The sequence below is a fragment of the Rattus norvegicus genome, chromosome 19, assembly GCF_021556685.1.
Source record: "Rattus norvegicus strain SHRSP/BbbUtx chromosome 19, alternate assembly SHRSP_T2T, whole genome shotgun sequence".
Taxonomy (NCBI): Eukaryota; Metazoa; Chordata; class Mammalia; order Rodentia; family Muridae; genus Rattus; species Rattus norvegicus.
In genome coordinates, this window is record NC_141552.1 from 50,103,523 (window position 1) to 50,124,838 (window position 21,316).

Consider the following 21,316-nt stretch of genomic DNA (forward strand, 5'->3'; position numbering starts at 1 on the left):
CATATGGACCCTCGAGCCTCTAGAATTACTATATAAAAATGTTCCAGGGCTGGAGAGATGGCTCACCCACTAAAGGTTAGGCTGACAACCAAAAATATAAAAACGTACCCCCCACCCACTTTAGGAATTCGGTGGCTTTCATGTTACAAGGAGATTTGGACTTGTCTTCCTTCCTTTCCTTTGATATCTGCAACCAGTTCTTTTCATTTGATTTTGAGACAGGGTCTCACTACACATAGCTTAGACTGGCCTCTTAACTTAGAGTCTCTTGCCCCAGTACTGGAATTAAAGCTATGTGCCACCAGAGGCAGGTAGATCCGAGTTCGAGGCCAGCTTGGTCTAGAGTGAGTTCCAGGAGAGCCAGAACAACACAGAGAAACCCTGTCTTGAATGCACCCTCCCTCCATTAACCCCTTTCCCCCCAACAAAGCTATGTGCCACCATGCCCAGCTCTGACTCATTTACCTGAACACTGCTACATGAATGAATTAAAGTATCATCTATCCAGCCAGGGGCTTGGCTCCAACTGAAGACCTAACACATGGAGGCTGAAGGAGTATTGCTGAGTTCCTGGCCAGCCCGGGTTGCAAAGTCAGAAGGGGTGGGGATGGGGCTGATCCACAAGTTACAGGTGAGGCAGAGCGGTAAAAACAGAACCTTTGGGGGCTGGAGAGATGGCTCAGTGGTTAGGAGCCACGACTACTCTTCCAGAGGTCCTGAGTTCAATTCCCAGCAACCACATGGTGGCTCACAACCATCTGTAAAGAGATCCAATGGGCTCTTCTGGTGTGTCTGAAGACAGCTACAGTGTACTTATATATAATAAATAAATATTTAAAAACAAAACAAAACAAACAAACTTTTAAACAGAACCTTTGGAGGAGTGCCAATTGGGATCTTCCCAGACCCCAGGCAGCTACTCTCATTCTCCTAAGCCATGTTCTCTGCCTCTCAACCCGTGGTATGCCAATAACCTGGTAACATCAGCAAAATGTCTCCCCGACAATCACAAAGGACATGCTCACCGTGGAGGCTCTCTGAGTGGTTTCTCCACTGGCTCTGTGTGCTTTTCCTCCTTCATTGTACTTGAAGCAGCTGATTCTGATCTCAAAGCTTTTTTAGCCATCTAGGAAAGGAAGGGCGTCATCAGAAAGAGGAAGCCACAAAAGTTCACTCAGCATCTGCTTCTTCCACCAAGATCATACTCAACACATAAGCAACACATTTACAAATCAACCCAGGCACTGGCTGGAGGACACAGACAGGAACAGCATGATGGGGGCACCCTTAGACTTCTCTTCCTCATCTTGAAACAGAGCAGCAGAACCATCATGGCACCCTCCACAGACGGCTGCACTGCACCTTTGTCCTTCCTACCTCGGTCCCATCAGTTCCTCGTTTTCAAGTCTCTTTTGGAGTCAAATAAATACAAAAGTTAAATTTCTTCATCTTCTGTTTTTTCCTGGAGCTGAGGACTGAATCCAGGGCCTTGCGCTTGCTAGGCAAGTGCTCTACCACTGAGCTAAACCCCAACCCCTCCCCTACTTCTTAAAAAATATTTATTTTCACATATATGTGCATGTGCTTGCATGAGTTCATGTGTACCCACATGCTCACAAAGGCCAGACCCTAACATGAGTCCTCTGTAAGAGCAGTAAATGCTCTTAAACCCTGAGCCATTTCTCCAGGTACCTCCTGCTTTGTTTTGTTTTCTGATTTTTGAGGCAGGGTCTCAGCCTACAGTTCTGGATGGCCCAGTACTCAAAAGATAGACCAGGATGGCCCTGGACTTGCTGTGACTTTCCTGCTTGTTCCCCAGGTGCTGGTATTATAGAATGTGCCACACGACGCCTGGCCTAAACAGATTTTTAAAATGTAGGACAACTTATAGATCAGAATAACTTTGTGTATTTAATTTTTATTGACTGTATCCCCACTATATGTTGTCTGACCAACAGTATTTGAAAATCATTACCAACACTGCACAGGAAGCTCTAGGCAGGACATTCTTGTCCTGACTATTAATCTGTCTTTCTGCTAAGTATTAGACTGTCCCATTCACTACAGCTCTATCCTCTGGTGAGCAGAACACCCCCCGGTGCCCCAAAGGCAAAGGAATGCTTTGGTTTAGGTGGCACCTAGATACTTCCTGCAAGCTATCCCAGCTACCTGCTTTACAAGTGATCTGAGACTTGTCAAACAGCTGATAGGATCTATCATTGACACCAGTATAAAGGGCTTGAGATCCACCATCACAACAGGCAACTTTAACATTATCACAGTCAATCCTGGTTCCCTACTTCACTCTCTTTTTGGGGTGCTGAGGATCAGACACAGACTTTCATGGAACTGGTCCTGTACAGCACAGTGGCGTACTTCACCATGCAATCTCTTGAGTTCAACTAAAGACTGTCATCCTAAGGGAGTACAGCACAGTGGCCCACACCTTTAATCCTAGCACTCAAGGGGCACTATCACAAAGATAGGTGGATGTACGTGTGTTCAAGGGCGGCCTGGGTTACCAAGTTTTCTAGGCCAGCCAGGGGTACATGGGTAAGGCAAGAGTTACTCTCGCTGCAGCTAAGAGTGCTGGATGCCCCTGTAGAGGACCCAAATTTGATTTTTAGCACCCACATGGAGGCTTATAACAGTATCTCCAGCAGTCCCAGGGCATCTGACACCTTCTGGCCTCTACGAGCATCACACAAATGTAGTGCTCAGGCATCTGTACAAGCAAAACGCAAAATTAAAAAAAAAAAAAAAAAGATCCGCTCTGTCCAGCTTGTGCCCTCACAGACCAACTCCCATCACTGCACTCAAGCCTCTGCTGCCGCGGGAACCACGTGGATTATAAGAGCGTGCACTACTGTAAAGATTTGGTCACACGTAAAAGAATATACAGCAGGGGTTGGGGATTTAGCTCAGTGGTAGAGCGCTTGCCTAGCAAACGCAAGGCCCTGGGTTCGGTCCCCAGCTCCGAAAAATAGAAAAAAAAGAAAAGAAAAAAAAAAAGAATATACAGAGCAGGTTAGAGAAACCAGCCTAAGTTCCACCCGCCGTGGGCAGGAGGTCATCGTAGGCACTGCACAGGCATGCAGTCACTCTCTTCACTTTTACATTTCCACTTCCACCCACGCTCCAGGACCCAAACATGGCTATGGGAACTGAGGAGAGGCCAAGGCACACCGTGAGGAGGTAGGGCTCCGTGTCATCCAGGTGGCTCTCCAGGAAGCGCAACATCTTCTGCTGGAAGATCTCGTAGGAAAAGTTCTGGATAACAGGGTGAGCCAAGTTCTTTTCCCGGATAATGTTCAGGAGATCAGTTCTTACTTTCTACATGGAAGATTGACATTTGCATCAGGAGAAAGGAAGAGAACAGTAAACACCAGGGCTGAGCTGAGACAGCACACAGCAGCAGAACGTCTGTAAAGCTGCCCCACTACTCAGAGGACGGCTGACTAGCCCTGGTTCAGCCACACCGGGTCAAAGTGATAAGAGAAGAGCAGCTTCATTCTCTGTTCACAGAAACCCCTTGCTACAATACTGAGAGAACGACGTCTAAGTGTAGAGGCTGTGTCCTGTGGGCAGATGGAAGCCATGACGGGTTTATGTGCACACACAGCAGACTTGCCTGTAGATGGTTTCTCTGAAAGGGTCAGAGTAATGGCCTCTGAGAGTAGCAATGGGTGAAGGCCAGACAAGGGAAGCTTCATTCAGCTCTTTCCTCACTCTGGCTTTCTTACAACTTAGGTTTTATTATTACAATTTAACTGCATGTGTGTGGGTCCGTGTGTGCATCTGTGTGTGTGCGCGCATGGGTCAGAGGGTCCCAGGCTTGGCTTTGCACACCGTTACCCGATTTTACAACCCTGAGAACACCTTTTGAATTTTGTACTACACAGTTAATCTTCAAACATCAAAGGGCTTTGCCAAGCATGGTGGTACCAGAGAGGTAAGAGTCTGTTAGTTTGAGGTAGCCTGGTCTACTTACTTCAATAATAGCCACAGCTACATAGAGAAGCCTCACTTCAAAACAACAAAAGGGACAGAGTGGGTTGTGCATGTGTTTGGTGCCAGGATTCACACCTAGACATGTTAGACAAATGCCCTACCCTTGAGCAATATTCCACAGCCTAAAATTTAAATTTATAAAATAATCCAAGTTGTGGGAAGGGAACCCAACTGAGGATATAGCTCAAAATGAATCCACCCTTTTGACAGGAAATGGAGATAATAAATCCTTCCCAAAGAAGCCTTCCAAGCCTACAGGGCTAGCATTTATATAGACAGGGCTGGAAGTCTCATACTTTTTGTTGACTATCTGGTATCAATTACTTAAATGTTCTATCACAAAGCCAACGGAACAAGCAAAATAAGTAGCTTGAAAAAAACTAAATTTTGAGAAGCCAGTCTCAGATACTGAAGCTACAGTCAGAGTTACCTTAAATATAAGAAAAAAGATGTGAAACATGTTCCAACAGTCTAACTATGTGACTTAAGCTAGCCTTGAACTAGCTATAGCCCAAGGCAGTCCCCAGACTTGCAGTCCTCTTGCCTCTCTGAGCGACAGAAGAGGAAGGAGAGAAGTCAGGTGGAGCTAGACACTCAGAGACTGCCCAAGCAAACAGGCCAACGGCCTCATACCATGCAGATGTCTCTCTGTGTGTTTACTATTAAAACCTCAAGCAGGACCCCCCAATAGCCCCATAAGCAAAAGCTCTGAGAGGTTAGGATCAACCAAGATGTTGGGTATTTAAAAGGTAAATACTTAGATGTGGGTTTTTTTTTTCCCCCTTGAGACAAAGTCACACGCTGTAGTTTTCTGGCTGGCCTGGAACACACTATGGACATCAGGCTGGCCTTGCACCTCCATCTACCTCCCCAAGTGCTGGAGTTAATGGTGTCTCTTACCACATTTGTGATAGTGACATTCTTAACAAAGAACCCTTTCCACTCCTGCTTCACAAAAACCAGTGAGAGGAACTAAGTCACAGGAATAAAAATATGTCAAATTTACCTGAGTTGTGGGGTCCTTGGACATGTATTTTTTCAAAATTTTTGAAGCCTTTTCAAATTCTTTGTTTTTGATACAAATAATGACAGCCTATAAAAGGGAGAAAAATGTAAAAGTTCTGTAACGACAATTGTCATTAGAATATCAAATACCAAAACATACTCTACCAAAACCCTTAACCTTATAACTTCCTATGACTGTTTTTACACTGAATCAAATTTCTGTTATTTAAAAGCCAACATTACTGTTCAAGCACTATGAGGAATCATATGTGTAGTTTTTGTTTGTTTTTAATGCCTGAGAGCAAATCTAGATCCCCTGGTCTCCAGACACTTAGCCAAGCTGAGCCAGATTGCCTAAGGAAAGAAAACAGACAGGAGTTATAGCAGAGTCTGGAAATTTCAGGTCTGCAGAACAATTGATTCCAATCTTTTTTGGGAACAAGAGCTTTGAAGCGGGGTGGGGCTCAGCGAGAGAACCTAATGTGGGGATCCTAGTATTCTGCTAGTTCTCTCTATCCAGAAAGAGGCTGAGGCCTAGTCTGTACAACAAGAAACAAGCCTTTTAGACCACAACTGCCATCTAGCTACTCTAGCTAGAGCATGTGGGGAATTACTGAGATCTGCAAACAGCTCACCCACAACAGAAAAGGAAAGCGACCAAGAGCCAGGTAGGAGTGGATGCTCCCATCGGAAGAACAGAGACCCTGAGAGAACACATCACATATGGAAAGGCAGCGGTGAGTGGACACCTGAGAGGACACTTTCACATATAAGTACAGCCATCCAGGGCAGATTCTGATGCCCATCAATAAGCAGGCACGACCATAAACTCTTTGAAGAAGCAAAATTAACCATCTTCGGATGACCATGTTTATGTACATATCATTTCAGCATAAATACTATTATACCTACTTTCTTAACACAGCTTTTATTTTTTATAAACCACAACAGTTCTATTAGGTTTAACTGCATTTAACTTGTACACAGAAAAACTCTTTAGGACATATGGCATGAAATGTTAACACACATCTATATCTGCAAGAATCCAAATGTCCAGGGGTTGGGGATTTAGCTCAGTGGTAGAGCGCTTGCCTAGGAAGCGCAAGGCCCTGGGTTCGGTCCCCAGCTCCGGAAAAAAAAAAAAAAAAAAAAAAAAAAGAATCCAAATGTCCACTTTCTAAACTCTTTTTTTTAAAAGATTTATTTATTCATTTATTATATATAAGTACACTGTATTATATATAAGTACAGCTGTCTTCAGATACACCAGAAGAGGGCATCGGATCTCTTTACAGATGGTTATGAGCCACCATGTGGTTGCTGGGAATTGAACTCAGGACCTCTGGAAGAGTAGTCGGGTGCTCTTAACCGCTGAGCCATCTCTCCAGCCCCACTTTCTTTTTTTTTTTTTTTTTCTTTTTTTTTTCGGAGCTGGGGACCGAACCCAGGGCCTTGAGCTTACTAGGCAAGCGCTCTTCCACTGAGCCAAATCCCCAACCCCAGCCCCACTTTCTAAACTCTTCTTGTTGCTATTTTGTGTCTTTATTAAAAGCATAAAGTGGCACTATTTCTTGCTTTTTTTAAAGTAGGGTATCATCACATACCCTCAAGTCCCAGCCTCCCAAGAGCTGAGACTACAGACACTCGCCAGCAGGCTGTGCTCTGGCACCAGCTGTATTAAGGGTGCTTCTTTACTCTGCACAATGCGAGTCCACTGAGCTCTGGGCTGCCAGGGTTCCATTTTCTTGCTGTCGAGGACTACTGTATTGTTTGGAATATATTATAGTTTATTCATTTATCCACTCAAGAACATCTGGTAGGTCACAGTTTTTGGTCGTTATGAACAGAGATGATAAAACAGGTTTTGTGTGAACAACTCTTCAACTGTGCCATAAATATGCAGGAGTAGGATTCTTGGAGCACACTTGTTCAACAGGGTGAGTGGCAGCCAAACCTATGGTAGGGAACAGATGTACTACTTAGCATTTCTATCAGCAATGTGCAACTGTTTCAGTTATCCAAATCCTCCCTAACATCTGTTAATGCCCCGCAGGGGTTCACAGCTCCTGGAGGTACTACTATCCCAGGCTGATGCACGGAGGGGACAGAGCAAGCTCCTAGCCTATCACTGAGCAACAAAAATCCATTTAACATAATGTCCTTGGATGGAGGAGAAAGTGTTGGATACTAACTGTTAAGAACAGATACTTGAGGGGGCTGGAGAGATGGCTCAGAGGTTAAGAGCACTGACTCCTCTTTCAGAGGTCCTGAGTTCAAATCCCAGCAACCACATGGTGGCTCACAACCATCTGTAATGAGACCCGATGCCCTTTTCTGGTGTGTCTGAAGACAGCTACAGTGTGCTTAATAAATAAAAAAAAAAAAAAAAAAAAGAACAGATACTTGAGCCAGGTGGTGGTGGTGTGCACCATTAATCCCAGCACTAAGTAGACAGAAGCAGGTGGATCTCAGAGTTCTAGGCTAGCCTAGATTACAGAGTGAGTTCTAGACAGCCAGAGCTATAAGAGAAACCCTGATTTGAAAAACCCAACACCCCACTTCACTCCCAAGAGAAAAGAAAAATAGACTTTAGAGGCCGGAAAGAAGGTTCAATAGTTAAGAGTGCTTGCTACTTTTGAGGACCAGCGGTCAAGTCCCAACACCCATGCCAGGAAGCTCACTGCCTATAATACAAACTCTAGGAGGTCAAAGTGCCTTTCTGGCTTTTTTGAGTACCTGACACACAGTACATACTCACACATTTCATTCCATTCATTAATTCATACAGGTTTTTTGCATTTTTTTTAAAAAAAGATTTATTTATACAAGTACACTGTCACTTTCTTCAGACACACCAAAAGAGGGCAACAGATCCTGTTACAGATGGTTGTGAGCCACCATGTGGTTGCTGGGAATTGAACTCAGGACCTTTAAGAATAGCAACTGCTCATGAGCACTGAGCCTCCTTTCCAGCCCCCACAGAGTAAAACAACCAAAGCATGTATTGGCCATTTAGGAAGTGAAAGGAGGAGGATTGGTAGTTCCAGGGCCATCTTTCAGCTACTTATCAGTTAAACAAAGAGCCTAAGCTATAGAATATCCTATAGGGAAACAAGATAATATAGTTTCACTATTTAAAATCACAGGGCTAGAAGATATCTCTACTGTTAAGAACATTTGCTGGGGGTTGGGGATTTAGCTCAGTGGTAGAGCGCTTGCTTAGCAAGCACAAGGCCCTGGGTTCGGTCCCCAGCTCCGAAAAAAAGAAAAAAAAGAAAAGAAAAGAAAAAAAAAAAAAAAAAAGAACATGTGCTGATCTTGCAGAGAACCCAGGTTCAATCTCAGCACCCCCATGGCAGCTCACAACCATCTATAACTCCAGTTCGAGGGGATTTGACACCCTCACACAGACATGTGCAATCAAAACACCAATGCATGCATACACACACACACACACACACACACACACACACACACACACACACACACACACACACAAATTCATTCACTCACATAAAAACCCCTAAACTTAAAAACCTGACCAAACTCTCCCAAGTGGATGTTATTAGCCAGGCATGGTAGTATATGGCTTGAATCACAGCAAGTGGATCTCTGGGTTCAAAGCCTATCTAGTAAGTTCCAGGCTAAGGCCTCAATAGTCTCAAAAATAAAAACAGAAACAAACACTTTGGCTCAGTGTAATAATAATAGCTCACACTCAAAACCTCAGTGCCTGGGCTATCAGGGAAAAGGGAGGTACCTAGATTTAGACACACATATATAGTTCTTTATATATCATAGTTGTTGTCAGATATGACTTGCAAATATTTTCTTCCAGTTGTTTATTCTTCTAATATAGTATTTAGCTCAGAACAAAAGTGGGTTTTTTGTTTGTTTCTCAAGACAAGGTTTCTCTGTATAGCCCTGGACATCCTAGAACTTGCTCTGTAGCCTAGGCTGGCCTTGAACTCAGAGATCTGCCTGCCTTTGCCTCTGGAGTGCTGGGATTAAAGGCATGCACCACCATGCCCAGCTAGAACAAACTTTTTTTTTTCCAGAGCTGGGGACCGAACCCAGGGCCTTGTGCTTGCTAGGCAAGCGCTCTACCACTGAGCTAAATCCCCAACCCCTAGAATAAACATTTTTTGTCATGTATCAATTTGTCCTCTTGAAGATTCTTTTTAAAAGCTTGCTTGCTTGCTTGCTTATTTATTTATTTTTAGTCATGTGTATGAAAAGGGCATAGGATCTCAGTTATAGATGGTTGTGAATAGCCATGTGAATTTAGCCAAACCAAGGTCTTCTGCAAGAACAAGTGCTTCTAACTACACCATCTCTCCAGCAAACCCCCACCCAAATTCTTTTTGTCCAAGTAAGACTCCCTTGTAATGTATTAGATCCTTAAACTCCTAGTCTTCCAGCCTCCATTCCTAAGTGCAACACTGAAACACCAAACATGCAACACTGAACTGAACTTGATGTGCTAGCTAAAACGACCTTCTTTTATGCTTTCTTCAAGTGATTCATGGTTTGAAGTTGGGCGTGGTGACGAATACCTTTATCTTAGCACTTCAGAGGCAGAGGCAGAGGCAGTGGCAGTGGCAGTGGCAGAGGCAGAGGCAGAGGCAGAGGCAGGCATTTGAGGCCAGACTTCATAGGGAGGTCCATGAAAGCCAAGGTTACAAGGTTACCCAGTCTCAAAAAAAAGCAAAAACCACTAACAACAAAAGTTTCATGGTTTTAAAGTTTACAATTTCTTTGTGATCTATTTTGAATTATTTTTTGCTATGAAATATGTTTATGGTTATGATTCATTTATGCATACCGACACCCCATTGTTTCAACAGCAACTGCTAAAGATTGCCCTTTTTCATTTAATATTTTAGTTATTGAAATGCCATTACATTGTCAAAGATCCATCTGTCATATATGTGGCAAGGGCTTCTGGCTCTCCTGCATGCACTCTCTAGTTGTGGTTTGCCCTGAAGTTATCTGTATTTTGATGCTGATTCCACTGCCCCAAGGACAGCGGCCTAGTCTTGTACTCAGGACTCAAGTGACTTCACCAGAAACTTCTCCCCATTGAATTTGTAAAATACAGGTGAGGGCAGGTACATGATAGAAGGATGCCTGTCATTGGAGGAGAAGGAAGGATGGGCAGGAGAAAAGTTGGAAGGAAGAGGAGGAGACTGGGAGAGGAGGGAGAGGGGGAGAGAGAGGAGGGGAGAGGAGAAGGGAGAGGAGAGAGGGAGAGGAAGGGAAAGGGGAGGGAGAGAGAGGAAGAGAGGGAGGGAGGAAGGGAAGGGAAGGGAGAGAGGGAGGGAGGGAGGGAGAGAAGCCGTGGGAGGACATGGAGGCTGATGTTAAGATTCTGCTCTGTGTATTTACAGGTTGTTATCAATGTTCCTAAGGGATGGATGGTACTGGGCTTTGTATGTTTAAGTGGGCAATTATATCTTACCAATTGGGTCAAAGGTTATTGTGTTGTGTGCTCCTTTATGTGACGGTTTGTGTGTAGTGAAGTGTGTGGTGGCAAGAGACACTGGGCCACCAAGGAGTTGGGATGTGTTTTCGCCAAGATAACTAGCAGACTATCTTGGGACACTGCGGTGCTGGACCTAGCGGGATAAAAGAACCAATACCTTTTTTTATTTATTATATTTTTACAACAACACTCTCTAGCACTTACCTACACCCAGCCCTGGAGTCTCCTTACTCAACTCATCCCTATCTGTATCTTTTGTGCTGGTTACTTTAGTTCATTTGTCTTTTCTTATATGTAACAGCGGCTGATGAGATTGTAATATGAACTGGATTAATGAAAGAGAACACAATCTTAGGGACACTAAATCTTCCAACAGCCAAGTGTGTGGTGCTTGCCTTTAATCTCAGCATTCAGAGAAAGAGGCAGGCGGGTCTCGAGTTCCAGCCAGCCAGTCAGTAACAGCCACATAGGGAGACCCTGTCTGCAACCCCTAAGCACGGGCAAGCACACGCGCACGCACGCACATGCACACACGCATGCACACACGCACGCACACACACACACACACACACACACACACACACACCCTGTGCTTTGCCGATTTGTTCAGCACAGCTGCTGCCGAACAGGAGTGAAAGGATTTTCCTTCCATTATCTCAATCCATGGGAAGGTTCCAGAGGCCAGAAAGAGAAGGTCTTTTGAAACTCTTTCTGTTCATACCTGGAGTACACATCCAGGTGTCCAGGCTGCCTAACTGGAGTCCATTCTAGATAGCGCAAGAAAATGGTAACTACTCCACACTAGTCTTGGCACAGTCTTAACTTCTGATCTTCTTCTCCTACCTCACTATTTACATCTGCATCCTCAGCAGCTGTTCCCACTGTGTAAGGAGAGACAGCCTCTGTGCTTTACTCCCCAGAACTGGAACACAGGCCACCCATAATTTCATTTGTGAGGCAGGACAGGAAATGTGAATACTTTCAAATCCGAAGTTCATGCTGCAAGCTTGACTTTGTGTTAATTTCCCATAGCTGTCAGAAAAATAATCTAATTCCTTCTCTCTTGTATTTATTAAGATTCTTAGATGGTAGCCTTATGAATGGTCTCCAATTAATTTAGACACATAGGACATTACAAGCAGACTTTCAAAAACAGGTAAGGTAGATTTATAATGGGAAGAAATGCCAAACAACTAATGCTAACCAAAATAAACAGCAGCAGCAAAAAAACAGCAGCTGGGGAGAGCGGGGCCACACCACCCAGCACTGGGGACAGTGGGGCTCATCACCCAGCACTGGGAGGGAAGCAGAGGTATGCGGGTCTCTAGTTGAGGTCAGCCTGGTCTACAGAGGATTTTCTCTTCCCTGCCCTCTTTTCCACTTTACTTCTTTTTTAGAAGACAGAGTCTCCTTATACCCTGGCACTCACCATGCAGACTAGGCTAGCCTGTGGAACTCATGTTTGATCGCTGGGATTAGAGGTCTGAGTGCCTTCATGGGACAACTGTTTTGACAGCTTCTCAGACACTGATGCTCATCTATGACTTCCGACTTTTCCTTGGGTGTTGGCATTGGGGGTTCATGCGGACATGGCAGCAAAGCGATCTGCTGTGGAACTATACCATGGCCCTTAGTTTGAAATAATCTTTATTTAGTGTGTGTGTACATGGATGTGTACCAGCGAATGGTGCTTATGTGGAGGTCAGGACAACATGTTCTAGTTGTTTCTCTCCTTCCTCCAGGTTGCACTAGGCTGGGTGTAAGGTGTAAGTTCTGGCTGTCAGGCGTGGTATGACAGCAGGTGTCCTCACCTGCTGAGCCAGCTCTCTCTTTTTAGATAGGATCTCACTAAGTTTACCATGCTGACCTTGAACTTGCCCCAGCCTCCTAAAGAGCTAGGATTTACAGGCCACTCATTTACAGTCTTGCTCTTACACCAAACTTTACAAAGCAGATTCCCATTTAAAAAAAAGAGCTTTATTTTACTCCCATTACTCTCAGGCTGGCCCGGCCCACAGAGACAGCCAGGGCTACACAGAGAAACCCTGTCTCAAACCCCAGCCCCCCAAATTATTTTATGTGTATGGGTGTCTTGCTTGCATTTATGTCTGTGCACCAGGTGTGTGCAGTGCCTGAGAAGGCCAGAGAGAGCGTCAGATGCCCTGCGACAGGAGCCAACGTGGGTTGTGAGGCACCTGTGGGTACTAGGATCCTTTGTACCACTCTTCCCTGACCAACAAGCAAACTTAGCCACACCCTCCACCCTATATAGTCTCATTAGGGAAAAGAGGCTGGCACCTGCCTCTGCCACACCAGTGCTGGAATTAAATAAGCTCACTAAGCAGACTCACTGGCTCAGTGGGTAAAAGAGTTTGCCATAAAAACTGAAGACCTCAGTTCAATCCCTACCCTATGTAAAGGTAGGAGAGAACAGACTTCACAAAGTAGTCCTCTGATCATCGTAGATATCATGCACATGTACACAGACATACTTATTAATAAAAAACTTTTTAAAAAGGAACTGGCCATTTAATATAACTTGAGAGTGTATTCTGAGCGAGCCTCAGAGACCTCCAGGAATCAGAACGTGAATTGAGAAGTTCTAACTTAGTTTACTTGGTTAAAAGTTTTCTTTTTGAATTACCCACAATCTTTCTTCCACCTTACTGTGGCAGGGTTACTCAATCAAACCTAGAACTCTAGATACAGCTGGCCTCCTCAGCTACCTGTCCTGGAGATCTTTTTTTTTTTTTTTTCTTTTTTCTTTTTTTCGGAGCTGGGGACCGAACCCAGGGCCTTGCGCTTGCTAGGCAAGTGCTCTACCGCTGAGCTAAATCCCCAACCCCTGTCCTGGAGATCTTATCTCCTCCTTCTGAGGGTGTGTTATAGCACCCCCATGCTCTCCCAGCATTGACACCAGGGATCTGAACTCCAGTCAGTGCTGAACCACTGAACCATACCCCAGACCCTATTTTAATACTTTATTTTTCAAGACAGGGTTTCTCTGTGTAGCCCTGGCTGTCCTGGAACTCACTCTGTAGACCAGGCTGGCCTCGAACTCAAGAGATCTGCCCATCTCTGCCTCCCAAGTGCCAGGATTAAAGGTGTTTGTCACTACCACCCAGCATATTTTAGTACATTTTAAAATAAATTATTGTGCCCACTGTGATAGTGAATGTCTTTAATTCTAGTACTTGGGAGGCCTAGATACCAGAGGCAGATCTCTGAGTTCTAGACTAGCCTGGTCTAAAAGCAAGTTCCATATCAGCCAAGGCTACATACATAGCGAGACTCTGTCTCAAAAACAAAATAATAAATTACTGTAACAATTTACAGAGCTTAAATGAACCTAGGCATCCCATAAGATTTTCTAAGATGCCCACTAAGAGACTCTAGGAACACTAAATGAGAAATTCAGAAATTTCAGAAATTTTTCAGAAAAAACACAAGGGTGACAAGGGTATCAAAGCAGAAGTGACCCCGGTTCTAAAGTAGTCCTCTGTGACCCTCACCTCCTGCACAATCCCATTGTAATACCGCACAGCTGTCTACAGTGTGACGCAGTTCCACGTGTACACTAACCTATAGCTGGTTGACAGTGAGTCCTGCTATTAGCCACATCAGATATGGATCAGATCTTTCAGACCCTAGCAGGATCTTACCACCTGAGGCTTGCTTACAACTCAAAATCTTCCCGCCTAAGCCTCCCGAGTACTGGGATTTCAAATAAGCATCAACAGTCCCAGCGCCAGCTGAGTCTAAAATGACTGTTATTTCTGTAGTGCTAAGGATTGAATCTAAGGTCTCTCCTACGTGAGGTACATAGAATACCACCAAGCCACAGCACTGCAAGTCTGGCTGACAGTTTAACTATAGCTTTAAGAAATCCCGAGCCAGAGCCCCTTAGGTGGGCCACTAGCTTCCTGGCCTTTGGCAACAAAAGGCTAATAGACACTGTTTCAAGAGAGTACTTTGCTATATTGAAGGGACAATTACAGTCAGGGCCAGGAGAGTAGCTTGGTTGTCTGCTACTGCTACAGCAGAATACCGTCATGAGCCTCAATGTGGGTGGTGGGAACAGAACCTGGGGTCTTTGAAGGAGCAGTCAGTGCTCTTCTTAACCACCAACTGAACCATCTCTCCAGCCCCAGGGAGTTTAGGTTTCACTGACAGACATTACAAACAAAAATTTAGAACAGGAACACAATAACTTAGCTGGTTGTGTGGTATAAGCCAGCACTGAGGAGGCCAAGTCAGGAGCACAGAGGCGGAGGCTACTCTGAATACAGTAAGACCCCATCTCACAACAAACTCCCAAATAAACAACAACAGAAAGAGACCCATGTGCTTAAGTAATAAAATTATAACATGTACATGCCTACAAGACTCCCCTACAAAACAGGCCAGATGACACACCTATAGTCCTCATTTCTACAAGGGTTGTACAAGTCACTATGACCAAGTAACACTTCCTCCATTCAGTACAGTCTGAGCTATGCTCAGGGTAGCCTGGGTTTCTACTCCATTGCTAAGGACTTTTCTGGCCTTTCCCCCTCAACACAACCTGTCTTACCCATACTAAAAACCTACAGTGGGGGCTGGAGAGATGGCTCAGCGGTTAAGAGCACCCGACTACTCTTCCAGAGGTCCTGAGTTCAATTCCCAGCAACCACATGGTGGCTCACAACCATCTGTAAAGAGATCCGATGCCCTCTTCTGGTGTATCTGAAGACAGCTACAGTGTACTTATATATAATAAATGAATAAATCTTTAAAAAAAAAAACCTATAGTGGATTATTCTTCCTCCTTGAACTGAATAACAATTATCCAAGCATGGTTTGGAACCAATAGTTCCTGCTCCAGATCCTTAACTGAACAGATATGTTTAGAAAACAAAAACAAAGTATCTATGTACCCTGTATAGAGCTAATGTCTTCTTGTGAAGCATTTACCTCTAAGACCTTGCCCTTTTCAGTTCTCTTCTGTTAGCCTTAACTTTTCTGCCACTCTTCCACTCCTAGCTATGCACATGCTCCCACACCCTCAGCCTGGATTACTAGAGAAGAACCCACAGCCACTTGGTTTGTTTAAAGAAGCCACCCGAACCCCAGAATTCCTGGACACTCCTCAACTTTGTTATTCTGGAGTACTTGTCTGTGCTACACCTCGTCCAGGGTTGACTGTCTCTAGTCTAGTGCAGGGAATAGTCCTTAAGTCCTCCTTTCAGCAGTCAAAGAACTCAGTCCCACATTTCCCCAGGCCCTAACCATTCCTTCTGGCTTATGACAGACAATGGTGACCAAACCCAGGACCAGAGATACTTGGGGGCCTCCTCGGTGCTCCTCAGTAGTACAATAACTTCCAAAACAGCAGTCTTCAATGTCAACCCACTTCCCAGTTTAATGTCACTCCTGCCAAGGCCACAAAGACAACCAAACTATACTCTCCATGCCTAGGGCACGTGTGAAGAGATGACGTTACTTGTGCACGCTCACGCTCTCTCTCTCCACTTGCTCTTCCCTCTACCCACACAGAAAAGATTCCACAATGAGTCCTCACAGATCCCTGATTTCTGTTAGAAAATAAATAAATAAAGAAAGAAAGAAAGAAAGAAAGAAAGTAAGTAGTAAATGTGTCTTACAGCCTCCTTCACCAGTCTCCTGCTGGATTCAACCATTGAGTCTGTCAGTGTGAACTCTGTTTTAATCATCTCCAGCACATTGATAGCTGACTCCAGGGGTGTGAGCTCGGCCTCCATATCAAAGGAACAGTCTAGGACAGAACACAGTTTCCACTTTAAGCTTTTTGCTGTGGAGTAGCAAATGTCCAAAAAGTGTGCACAGCTATCAATGAAAGCATGCAAACACCATAAGACCCACTTGTATAAAGAATCATGCAAGCCAGGCATCTAATCTCAGCACTCAGGAGGCAAAGGGCAGAGGCCGACCTGGTCTATACAGTGAGTTCGACAGCTAAGGCTATGTAGAAAGATTCTGTCATTTGAAAACAAATCAGAAAACCATCAGTGAATAATAATACAAAAGGACCATACAAACTCAGTAAAATTTGCATTTATTTAGTACTTGATATATGGTCCAAACTCAAATCAACATATTTCTTTTTTGTTTGTTTTCGAGACAGGGTTTCTCTGTGTAGCCTTGGCTGTCCTGGAACTCTCTCTGTAGGCCAGGCTGGCCACTACACTACATGGGCTTCAACGTATTTCAAGTGACTACCTTTCAATTCTTTTTGACGCAGCTCAATTATAACGTATACATTTGACTTCAAAATCCAGAATAGCACATCTTTCTCAGATACAAGTGGCCAACAATGAAGGCAGTTTGTTAAAGAGCTGCCAAATTCAACTTGTGTATGTGTGTGTGTGTGTGTGGGGTGTTTCACACTTTACTATGCAGAGGAAAAGGGAGAAAGGTATGTCCTTATTGATGTAACTTACTTCTAGCAACAAAAACGGGTGTACAATTAACAGGTGGGAGAAAATAAAATAACAACAACAACAACAACAAAAACACATAAAACCAGCCAAGGAACTTTAACTGGAGAAAAGTAGAATTAGAGAATTCAACCACCTTTGAATGAAAAAGCCCTCCGCGGTGGAAACAGTAGCGCACTTTAACCCGGAATCTTTCAGTTCCGGATGTCAAGTTTGAAAATAACAAAACCCTACGTAAGTAAGCCCAGAAAAGAACACAAAGAATAGCCATACCTAAATTTTCTCCTTCTTCAATGCGCGATAGACACTGCATAACCCGCAGCAACCGGGACACCGTATGCTCCTTCCCCAAGGGCCTGACAAGCAACGCTGGGAAAGAAGACATGGTTGGCTCTGCGAGCCCCGGACCCCAAGTCATGCCCCCACAGACCCTGTCCTCCCCGCGGCCCGAGCCAGCCCTCACCCTGCATGATGTCCCGGATCTGCCTGAAGTCCCGGTACCGGCTACTCCGAAAGGCCCGCAGCGCCTCGTGGAAGTAGAACTTGAGCACCCAGCGGTTGACCGCCTCCTCCAGACGAGCTTCCCCCGCGCCCCGCTCTGCCGCGCCTCCCAGCCCCGGCTCGTGCCGCCCCCGTCGAGCCCTCCCGCCGCTGCGCGATGCTCGCCGGTTCGCCGCCCTCCCGCCGTTGTCGCTGCTCCCGCCTCCTCCCGCCATCGTGTTCGACCGCCGAGCGCCCTCCCCGCCGGGCCGTTTCCTTGGCTGTGACGCCATCGGGTCACGCACAACGCCCGGGCCGGAAGCAGGGCCCGCTGTTCCGGCTCCCGCAGCCATGATACCGACGAGTTTCCAAGCCGCCCGCGGGCTTCTGGGAGGGAAAGGACCGAGGTGGGGGGGGGGGTCGGTCCACCCACCTCCTTGGCATCCGTAGTTCCCGTTTTGTCTGCTGCTATGCTTGCTGGGGATTGGAGTCCAGACAGCCCAGCCAGGTGCGCTATTTTAAAGACTACGCTCCTTACTTGGGACCCTGTAAAGAATACGAAAAATAAACGCATGCATAGTGTTAGACATTTCGCAAATTGTGAAAAGCAGTACAATAGGAAAAAAGTTACTTTGTTTTGAGACAGAGTCTCACTGTGTAGTCCTGCTTGGCTTGGAACTCAAGACATAGAGTTTGAACTTGGCCTCTGTTTTGTAGTACTGATATTAAAGGAGATAGTGCCAACTTGACCAGACTTTTTAAAAAAACAAAACATGGGTTTGTTCTGGGAATTAGCTCAGGACCTAACCATTCTAGTGCAAGCACTTATCAACCGTGCACTCTCCCCTCATCCCGACCCTCGACCCTCCACCCCCCACCCCCATTAAAAATTTATTCTAAGACAGGTCCTGCAAAGTTGCCCAGGCTAGTTTTGAACTCACTTCAGAGTCCAAGTGCAACAAGGCTTTGGAGCCACTCTCTGAAGCAGTCCTAACTGTGGCAATCAAAGCTGTTTGGTGATCCCAGCCTGTTGGCCTTTCTTATCGGGAGCTAAACTATCTGCCTTCACATCCTGACAGTTCTGCTTGTTATTGTGTAAACCTTGTGGAAGTTACTTCCCCATTTGTGTACCTGTGCCCCTTTCTGTCAAGTGTACATAATAGAGGTACATCGTGGGGATTGTATTAAAATGAGCTGAATTACTGTTTCTGGTTCCTGTAGCCCAGGATTCAGCTTGTAAGAGTTCAACAGATTTGTGTGTATGTGAGTATGTCTGTGTGTGTGTGTACATGGATATCCAAGGATAACTTTTTTTTTTTTTTTTGGTTCTTTTTTTCGGAGCTGGGGACCGAACCCAGGGCCTTGCGCTTCCTAGGCAAGCGCTCTACCACTGAGCTAAATCCCCAACCCCCCAAGGATAACTTTTAGAAGTTGGTTCTTGCCTTTCATTATGTGGGTCTGAGGGATTAAAATCAAAGTCATCTGGTTTCGTCTTTGGCAAGCCTCTTTACCCACTGAACCTCTTCCTCCTCCTCCTCCTCCTCCTCCTCCTCCTCCTCCTCCTCCTCCTCCTCCTTTTTTAGAATTATTTATTTATTTTATGTATGTGAGTACACTGTAGCTCTCTTCAGACACACCGGAGGAGGGCAATGGATCCCATTTCAGATGGTTGTGAGCCACCATGTGGTTGCTGGGAATTGAACTCAGGACCTGTGGAAGAGCAGTCAGTCCTTCTAACCACTGAACCTTCTTGGTGACCTTGGATTCCAAGTACTTTTCAAGAAGATATTTTAACCAACTCATCCAATGGATGCTTGGAAAATCTATTTTTGTTCACACACAAAAATCTGATTTTAAGCTTGGTGCAGTGGTCCATGCCTTTACATCCAGTGTAAGTGTTACAGCTCTGAGCAGGAAGGTATCCTGGCAGTCAGGAGCCAAGGAATACTACAAAGTCAATGGCACAACAAGCCTCCCACACAAGAGATTTATTGGGAAGGAAGAACCCAAACTCAGGTGAGCAGCAGCAGGATACTGTACAGAAGATGGGGTTTATATAGGGTTTCTTGGGGTGAGAGTGGAGCTTTCTAGGGTGGGTTTTCAAGCCCAGAGCTTGAACTTTTTACTCTGTAGGGTGGGGGCTGGCAGGGTCTAGCCATTAGAGCAGTAGAGTATTCTGTGGATAGAACTGACTGTTGGAGATCCTCAGGGGCAAGGCCTGACTACTGTGTCACCTGTTGGGGCTTACACCCAGAACTCTTTTTCCTTTTATAATTGGATAACTTTGTTTCTTTATGGCTCTGCCCTGGCAGGGGAAGGTTTCTCTAGAAAAAGTATTACAGTTCTCCTTCAGCAGGGGAGGTTTCCACAGAGAAGGTGTTACAGCTCTGCTCTGGGAGGCATCCTGTCAGTCGGGGGCCAAAGCATACCACAAAGTCACCCTGTACAGCAAACCTCATACAAGAGATTTATTGGGAGGGAAAAAATTCCCAAAGGGTGGCTGCCTCTGCTTGGGTGAGAAGCAGCAGCGAACTGAACAGAAGGAAGACTTTATATAGGGTTTCTTGGGGTGGTGTGGGATGGAGCTCTCCAGGGTTGACATTTCCAGAATGGGGATTGGTGGGATTTCAAGGAAGTGTGTCACTGTGAAGGCAGGGTTTTGAGGTCTTAAATGCTCATGCTCCACCCAGTGTGAAACACATCCAGTTTCCTTCTTGCAGATCATGATGTAGAACTCTCAGCTCCTTCTCCAGCACCATGTCTGCCTGGATGCTGCCATGTTTCCCACCACAATGGTCATGGACAAAACCTCTGAAACTGTAAACCAGACCCAAATTAAATGTTTTCTTTTATAAGAGTTGCCTTGGTCATGGTGTCTCTTTGCATCAACAAAACCCTAAGACAATATATGTACAGATATAGAAAGCCGCAGTATGAGGAGCCCATGTGGACCCTCTAATGGCCCTGAATGTTAGTTTTCCCTCCCTAACCCATCCCTTCCATCCTGCTTCCCATTCAAGTCTCCCACTCCAGTCTCCTCTCTCTCTCCATAACAACATATTCTATTTTCCCTTCCTTGTGAAATTCCCCCTCCCAAGTCCTTTATTAGGTACCTAACCCATGTGGTTACACGAACTACAACACCCACAAGGACGGCTTAAGAGCTAGCCACCACATAAAAAAGAAAGCATCCAGATCTCTCTTTCTGGGCTTGGGTTACATCACACGGATGATTTTTTTCTTTCTAGTCCCATCACTCACTTGTGAATTTCATAATTTTTAACAGCTGAATAATATTCCACGGGGTAAATGTACCAGATTTTCTTTATTTGGTCATCTGTTGGTGGACATCTAGGCTGTTTCCAGTTTCTGGCTCTCGTGAATAGAGCAACGATTGAGTATGGTGAGCAAGTGTCTTTGTTAGCAGAGGTACAGTCATTTGGAAATATGCTCAAGAGTGACATAGCTGAGGTAGATCTATATTCCCAGCTTCCTGAGGAACCACCACACTGGTTTCTACAGTAGCTGTACAAGTTCGCACTCCTACCAACAATGAATAAATGGCCCCTTTGCCCTGCATCCTCACCAGCTTGAGCTGTCATTTGTTTTATTGATTGTGGCCATTCTGACAGATGTAAAATAAAAACCTCAAAGTCATTTTAATTTGAGTTTTCCTGATGGCTGAGGATACTAAACACTTCTTTGTTTCTCTGACATTTGTGTCACATCTTCTGAGAGCTCCTTGCTTAATTCTGTTCCCCAATTTTTTAAAGTTGTTTTTGTTTGGGCTTTTTTTTTTCTTTGAGACAGGGTTTCTTCGTGAAACCTTGGGTGTCTTAGAACTCACTCTGTAGACTAATAGGCAGGCTTAAAACTCATG

General features: G+C 45.0%; 1 protein-coding gene across 4 annotated transcripts in view; it reads right to left on the bottom strand.

The window, feature by feature from the left end:
• The window catches only part of Terf2 (telomeric repeat binding factor 2), a 28,851-nt gene extending 11,026 nt beyond the window's left edge, over positions 1–17,825 (bottom strand). For 2 of the 4 annotated variants that reach the window (XR_015643423.1, XR_015643422.1), the window contains exons 1-6: positions 17,420–17,825; positions 17,230–17,325; positions 16,144–16,274; positions 5,018–5,104; positions 3,187–3,333; positions 1,026–1,126 (exon numbers count right to left, since the gene is read on the bottom strand). Coding sequence is in view for 2 of the 4 variants with exons in the window: in NM_001108448.1 (NP_001101918.1) it covers positions 1,026–1,126; positions 3,187–3,333; positions 5,018–5,104; positions 16,144–16,274; positions 17,230–17,325; positions 17,420–17,672 (815 nt within the window). In the remaining 2 variants the exon portion in view is untranslated. The remainder of the gene's footprint in view (positions 1–1,025; positions 1,127–3,186; positions 3,334–5,017; positions 5,105–16,143; positions 16,275–17,229; positions 17,326–17,419) is intronic. The other 2 variants (NM_001108448.1, NM_001242355.1) reach the window with 2 other exon arrangements.
• Between the last annotated feature and the right edge of the window lie 3,491 nt (positions 17,826–21,316).